The sequence below is a fragment of the Nymphalis io genome, chromosome 7 (assembly GCF_905147045.1).
Source record: "Nymphalis io chromosome 7, ilAglIoxx1.1, whole genome shotgun sequence".
NCBI lineage: Eukaryota > Metazoa > Arthropoda > Insecta > Lepidoptera > Nymphalidae > Nymphalis > Nymphalis io.
Window position 1 is genome coordinate 12,485,539 of NC_065894.1, and position 7,653 is coordinate 12,493,191.

General features: G+C 33.5%; 1 protein-coding gene across 1 annotated transcript; it reads left to right on the forward strand.

Annotated features, from left to right (window-relative positions):
- The first annotated feature begins 395 nt into the window (after nt 1–395).
- On the forward strand, nt 396–6,200 carry LOC126769562 (40S ribosomal protein S12, mitochondrial-like). The gene is made up of 5 exons (XM_050488433.1): nt 396–499; nt 594–663; nt 4,384–4,568; nt 5,592–5,755; nt 6,058–6,200. The coding sequence occupies exons 2-5, from the start codon at nt 594–596 to the stop codon at nt 6,137–6,139; spliced, it is 501 nt and encodes a 166-aa protein (XP_050344390.1). The 5' UTR covers nt 396–499; the 3' UTR covers nt 6,140–6,200.
- The last annotated feature ends 1,453 nt before the right edge of the window (nt 6,201–7,653 follow it).

The window sequence follows — 7,653 nt, forward strand, 5'->3', positions numbered from 1 at the left end:
TGACTTGCGAAGCAAACATTCGCTGTACGGCATATTTCCGTTCCTGCCTGAAAGTATAAGCCTATAAATACATTAGCATTTATATTAGGTAGGGATTATGGCATGAATTATCAAAAAAAAAATATTAGAACAAATACCAAAAAGTGACATCTATCGTTGAATAGCGGTAAGCTAACTTGCTTAAAGGTAAAAGTGACATCTATCGAGAATTTTACGACAGTGTCACTTTTATATTAATGTATTATTATATTATTTAAAAGGCACTATTAAAATATTTATGTACCTAAAATTATTTTAATAAAAATATTATTAATGATTTCTTTTTTTAATTTTTAAAACATATTATACATGCAGCACCGTCGGTCTGTTCTGTCATCCTTATGTCAAAACTCAAATGCCAAAATAAATATAGAATTTGAGGTTATGTTATGAAAAAAAATCACGTACTTATTGGAATTTTATAAATAAAAGTACTAAATAATATTAAAATAGTGCAAAGGTAATTGAAAATAATTGTTTCCGTGTTCATACTAATAAATTGTTCTGCCTATAAATTTAGGCTTTAATTATAACCTATGTTCTTCACTTTTCAGATGAATTTACTACGAAAAGGAATTTCGCTGTTATCTATTGGATTAAGAATCCAATGCCCTGCTTATAGTGGTAAATAATATTGCGTTTATTCTTTTGTTATCTCAATAATATTATTTGGTATATAACATATACTAAAATTATATTCCTAAGATCCACAATCATTACAATTATTGTAGAAGGTTTTAAAGCTTGCGATTTCGTACCATTTGCTTATTATCAGCTTGCTATATAACACAAGTGTAGCACTTTATTGAATTGATATCCTCCAAACCGATTTCGGCCACAGTGGCCAATCTCAACAGAGATTAGCCAACTAAGCAGGAGATATTATAGTGAACAAGTGTGTGTGCAAACACAGGTGCACTCTCTATTCTCTAGCTCTCATAATCCAATGGGACGCCAATCCAACACAACCGGAAAGAGTTCTGTCGCAGGACCAATGGCTTTACGTGCTTTCCGAGGCACTGGAGTGTACACTTCTCTAACTTCCAAACTCCAGGCTGCTACTGAGAATTTTCTGACAGAAAAACTCAATAACTTTTTATTGTCCCGACCTGGGAATTGAACCCAAGACCTCCGGGTCTGCGGCCTTACATTAAGCCAACAGACCAACGAGGCAGTCATGACCTATATGGAAATTATATAGATAATAAATTATATTACTTTAAATTGCAACTAACATTTAAAAAGTATTTATAAAAAAATTAATTTGTTTTTCTCATTTAGATGTAAGGTATAAAAAAGCAAACAGTTATATAGGCTTCGTCCTTCCTTGGGGCTCAAGCTTGCTGCCTACTAAATTGCATCAAAATCGGTTCGGCTAAGTTAGCCATGAAACAGAGAGATAAACATTTATAATATTAGTGAATATAAATTCAATTAAATAAAACCAATAAATAGAATATGATAATAATTATTATTGGCTCTAATGTTGAAAAGGACTTAACCTTTTTTAAGTGATTAATGCCAGTTAGTGATAAATTGTGTTAGTGGACTATTGATACTTTTCACTGGTGGTAAGGCTTTGTGCAAGCTCGTCTGGGTAGGTACCACCCACTCATCAGATATTCTACCGCAAAACAACAGTACTTGGTATTGTTGTGTTCCAGTTTGAAGGGTGAGTGAGTCAGTGTAATTACAGGCACAAGGGACATAACATCTTAGTTCCCAAAGTTGGTGGCGCATTGGTGATGCAATTGTTAAAATTTCTTACAATGCCAATGTCTATGGGCGTTGATGATTACTTACCATCAGGTGGCCCATATGCTCGTCCGCCTATCTATACTATAAAAAAAAGACTTTCCCTTAAGACACGAAGTTACCGAAAGTTCACATAAAATTACTTATTAATGTTTTAGACCAGATCGTAATATAGCTGTGATCTAGATTAATGGGGACTTTAATAGAAAAAAATTAATAACACTAAGAAGCAACTGAAAGCAATTCTTCAACAATATTGATCTCAATGTAACTTATACAACAGTTTTTTATAGAATAATTTTTAGATTAAGAAAAATCTTTAGAGTAATAATCACCTATCGTCCCTGACAGAGAGACACGTCTCCGCAGCGTATGCTGTCAGAAATTGTATAATCATTTTATTTAAAGACAAAAAATACAGATTAAAAAATTTATGTATGTAATATATTTTTTTTATAAAAACATATTGTTACGCATTTCAAATCCCCAATGTAAGCCCCTTATAAATAACATCGTACGTAAACAAATCCGATAGTAAATAGGAAACCGTATATAACTGTCAATTTAGCGGACATGTAATTTCGATACGCGAAATCGACATCTGCATTAATTTTGGCAGCTGCCTAGTGTTATCAATTAATACTTCCGGTCCTACATATACGGCTAGTTCGGGTACATCTTGATGATTATTTATAAGTATAGATTAAAACTTCTGTTTAACAATTTAATTAGTAATTTCATAATCAAATAAATATTTGATTCATATTTGTTTATACTTGGAACATTTTATTATATATGTCGAAACCGGGTGAATTATTTCGGTCAACGCCATCTAGTGGTACGCGTTCGAGACTACGTTATGGAATCGTTTCCGGAACGCCAGTATACTCCACCTGGCGTGGTGAAGTATACTCCATACCTTCTCCATAAATGACAGTGAGACATTTAAGATCTGTTACTTCCTTTTTATATATAATACATATTTAAACAATATAGATTATGAATATTTAACATTATACTATCAATTCGTTAATGTTACGAAAATATATCATAAGTTTTCTTCTAGAAGTCTTAAGAATCCTTCCAAGAATTATTATTATTGTTGATAACAATGTGCAGTTATTTGCAATAACCGAACGCATAGTATGAGATGTTGAATTGACAATTGCGATAAAGTTGTACCATTTGTGAGTGGTATTAAAGTTATTCTTACACAAATATGATTTACAGCGTTTCTGGGAACAGACAATGCTCCCGTAGCGCAACTCTTCCCTATTGTCGCCTGTGGACTTTTTTTTGTAAATAATTTCGAAGCAACGTTGTCAGAAAGGATAATTTCAAATCTATGTGTCGTCGTGTGCGGACAATGCCCACTATTAGCGGATTATAATCCGCAAAAAGAGCAGGTACTGTTTCAGACACAGTCCAAGTTTAGTGTATACGCGTTTTGTAAATGACGCTCTGTATAAATATTTTTGATGAAAAATAAAATGACTTCAATTCTTTAATTTTTTACGACCGATTTTTTGATCGCCAGTTCACTTTTCAAAATAACATAGTCCCATCGATAAATCAGCCCCAAATCAACAAATTCAGGATAAAATAGGTACGTTACTAATTCTTCTATTCTAGTCAAATCAAATCTTATACCTACAAATGTATTTGTACTATTGTCAACTGTCGCTTTGATTTAATTGCATATGAAATCAACAAATCTTAAAACACGTCCAACAAGTGTTCAGCTCGTAACTTGTATCGATATTATAATATTTGCTTGCGCTAGACAGATGCAAGCCTCTCTCCCGGGAGACACTTGGCGACGATTTTCTCAAACAATAACATTCAGCCGGACACTACGTGATATTGCCTTCGACTCTACAATACGTTTGTTATTTTAGTTGTTGCTCAAATAATTTTAACTTCTGAATATGTTTCGGGTTCCTGGAATATTTTTAATTTGCAAAAAATAACATCTATTTTAAAAATAACAAAACAATCTATAATAATCATTTGTTGTTCTGACTAGGTAACTAGGGAAAAAAAATCTTGACTTTATATATGTACATATAATAAAACCGTAACGGCGATATATATACGTTAAATTTATACATTACACTGTCATTAAAACCGAGCCGTTAAATTGCAAGAAATGAAATCGATTCACAATCTAGAGTTCAAATTACACTAAAATATCTAGGCTACATGACGATGGAAGATAATCCGAAACAGATGGTTTTGCACCTGCTGTTTTATGAGATAAGAATATTGACTACGTGCGAAAAAAATATGAAAAAGATGTCAGCTATGTATTTTAAACAATACTCCTATTTGGATATGATGTTTATTTATTTTTTAATGTGCAAGTTTTCAATTTATATCAGTTTTATTATATAGCAATAGCTTTTCCCCGTAATTCAGTTCGCATAGCAAATATGTTCCTGTAAATTATATACTAAGACCTTAACCAAATCTAAGACTACCTCGATTTCTTCGTGACAGAAATAAGCCAACAGACAGAGCTACTTTCGCATTTATAATATTAGTACATATCATGAATCATGGTATTTTATTCTATAAACTTTTATTCAGCTACACCCACACAATCTATAATCCGTCGAGTGGCACCCACAACAGACTTCCTAACCGGCTCTAATCTCCAAGCAACATCAGTGTTGTCGAGAACGATGGCATCCCTCGCGCAGATGCACAAAACGGGTCCACATATCAAAAAGAGAAAATCAAGAAATCCGCTCAATGGAAATCCTTTCGCCAAGGTATGCTGACTATTTAACATACTTCTATTCTTTCATATCCGGTTACTATATTTAAAAAAAAAAAACAATTAGTTTTGCCTTATGCATGAATAAAAAACATTTAAAAAATAACGTTCCGTAAGTATTGACGTCATATCAAAATTATCGGTTACAGATGTAAAAAAATAATTCGTTAAATATAGAAACCGGGCTATAACAAACTCACTGGTGTTTTACTAATATTGTCCCTTCAGAAACACTCTCCATACTAAACTAACATTAAACAAAATTGGAAAAAAATAATTCTATAAAATGCGTGTATTAGGTTTTTTTAAATTATTAATTTACAATTTTCAGTTAAATGTCACTATTAATATGGTCAGGCGCGCTTGTGTGAATACCACTCATTAGTTTACAGCCTCATATCAATAATTTGTATCGTTGTGTGTGTCGTATACCGTTTGTTTTGTAGAGTTAAGAAGCTAGGTAAGGAACAGGCAAATAAGACATTACATCTTAGATTCCAGTCTGCGATACAAATATAAAATAATAAAAAAAAAATTTGAAACACCACTCTCAACTTTAGGATGTAATTGTAACATATGAACAAGGGATGCCAAAACTTACTGCTATGAACAGCGCATTAGAAGTATGCATAAAAGACAATGTGCACAAATATCTCTTATATTATGAAGGTTTTTATTTACCCATACGGAATATTAAGATATATATTTTTACATAGTCTCCTAACAATGTGTTTTACAAAACCTCGATTATTTAGCTAAATCGAGTAAATCTGTACCAAGCATATAAGCCTCACTGAATATTCGTGTGTTTAATTTGTGTTTTTAATACAGTGCTTTACTTTGAAGTAAAATAACGTGAAAAACCTACAAGTGTATGTGTGTGTGTATTCACGAACAGTCGACGGAGCAACGTGATGAATTAAGCTCCAAACCTTCTCATTAAAGCATAACCCAGAACCCCTGTTATGTTTCCCTAAACAGGCTCTTACTTTTAGTTAAATAAGGAACATAATTTCAGGGTGTGATACTAAAAACCTTGATCAGAAAACCCAAGAAGCCGAACTCCGCTAACCGTAAATGCGTGCTCGTGCGTCTCTCCAGCGGGCGAGAGATGATCGCCTACGTGCCGGGCATCGGACACAACCTGCAGGAACACAATATCGTGCTCGTTAGAGTCGGCAGGTGAGTGATGTGGTTCATCATGACAAATGGAGCAGTCGCCATAATACTGCAGCACATCTTGACTATAAATATACTTAGCTATAGATCTTTTTACAATTACAAAGGTGAGTGAGCCAGTGTAAATGCAGGCAAAAGATATATATCTCTGTTCCCATTATTGGTGCGTTGACGATGTAAGGAATAGTTAATATTTTCAAAATTCATCGCTTTATAAGCGATCCATTAAACATTAAACTTAACAAGTATCTGCTGCGTCTGCCACCAATAATGTATGATGAATTTGGGTTTTTTATCAATTTCAGAGTTAAAGATTGTCCCGGTGTGAAGCTGAAATGCGTCCGAGGTAAATTCGACTTGCCGCACGTCATCAAGCAGAAAGTATAGTAGTCTGTTATATCCAGTTGTGTAAGGTTATTTGTAGCGAAATAAATCTAGTTTAAGTACAGGAATTACTTTTATTTTTAGATTTCTTAACCTAAAAATAACTTTAATTAAGAAGCTAATATAACACTAATGTTCGCGCGGTGGATTATTGAAAATTTGAGTAGTACATATATGAATTTGCAAGTTTCGTACTGTTATTTTTTCACTCTTATTTCTATTTATTTATTGATATCATTCCGTGTGCATCTTAATAGCTAATAAACATAACACAAATCGTTTGATGAACAGAGGCAAAAAAAATATTGAACGGTTTCGTATTTGCTTTTAAACATTTTGTATTGATTATCTACAAATTAAAAATACACTAAACCCATTTAAAGTAAATATAAAAGTAAATTATGTATATCTATCGATCATCTTTGAATACACAATAAACACTCATTCGTGAACCCGATTGGTCGGAAAGAAGTAAAAAGCGGCGCTTGCGCAAGCCGCACCCATTCTATTGTAACTTAATGGTATGTACTTAACTTTTTATTCAATGGGGACTTGAATGGGGTTAAGCTCGGTAGTCCACCTTATCTTTATGATACAAGATAGAAAAATCTATTGAAAATATTTGACTCGATATAGATATTGTTAGTGTAAACTTCAAATTGATTATAACTTTCTATGATTTTGTAACAAAACTAAAAGGTTTTAAATAATTAAAAAGTCAATTTATGTTTGGTCATTTATTAAATTTATTTCAACTTACAATTCTTTAGAGAATAATATTCTGCAAGTATACTATTTATAAGATTGCACAAACATCATTGCACAAACACCTTAGAGTTAAGAACTTGTAGTTCAAAATAAAAAAAAAATAAACACTATTATAATTCTAAATCTCTAAGGGAACGTCTGGTCACACACTATACACCTATTCGAAGACAGCAGACGTATGATCTTAGACAGGTCTTTTTTCAAATAAGTGACCTTGAGTGAATTGTGGATCTCTCGTAGTTTTCTCCTGTCACGGCTCTGCTTTGCAGCAAAATTATTCCTGTCTCTCTGTTTTCTATAAAAATCGTCGGCGTTCTGATTAGTTTGCACGGCACGACGCATTCTCGGATTATTACCGAGCAACGACCCTCCGTTCTTTTCGGCCATTGCTCTACTACTCTACTCTACTCTCTAGAGCGTCTACATCTATCATATAACTTGGACGCTTTTTTTTTTCGTCTGATACCGGAGACTTGGGTGGCGAAAATACGCACGTACTCCATGAGACACTCATCGATTGCGACATATTTGTACTCGAAGACGCAGGCGCTGGTTCAACAACGGGCACGTACATGGGCTGGACATATCCGATGTATGGGTACGGTTCAACACTGTGTTGCACTGTGCTTATACATGGATGCGGTGGAAGGTCCGTATTTGTTTGCGATGTCGTTTCACGTGTACTATTCACAGATAGATCTAATGGTGAGTCCTCAGCGTATGGTGTCCAGAGAGCCATGATTACTTTA

Coding starts and splice junctions, on each gene's coding strand:
- LOC126769562 (XM_050488433.1), top strand. CDS start 594: ATGAATTTACTACGAAAAGGAATTTCGCTGTTATCTATTGGATTAAGA. Junction 4,569..5,591: donor ATGGAAATCCTTTCGCCAAG/GTATGCTGACTA, acceptor ACATAATTTCAG/GGTGTGATACTAAAAACCTT. Junction 5,756..6,057: donor GTGCTCGTTAGAGTCGGCAG/GTGAGTGATGTG, acceptor TATCAATTTCAG/AGTTAAAGATTGTCCCGGTG.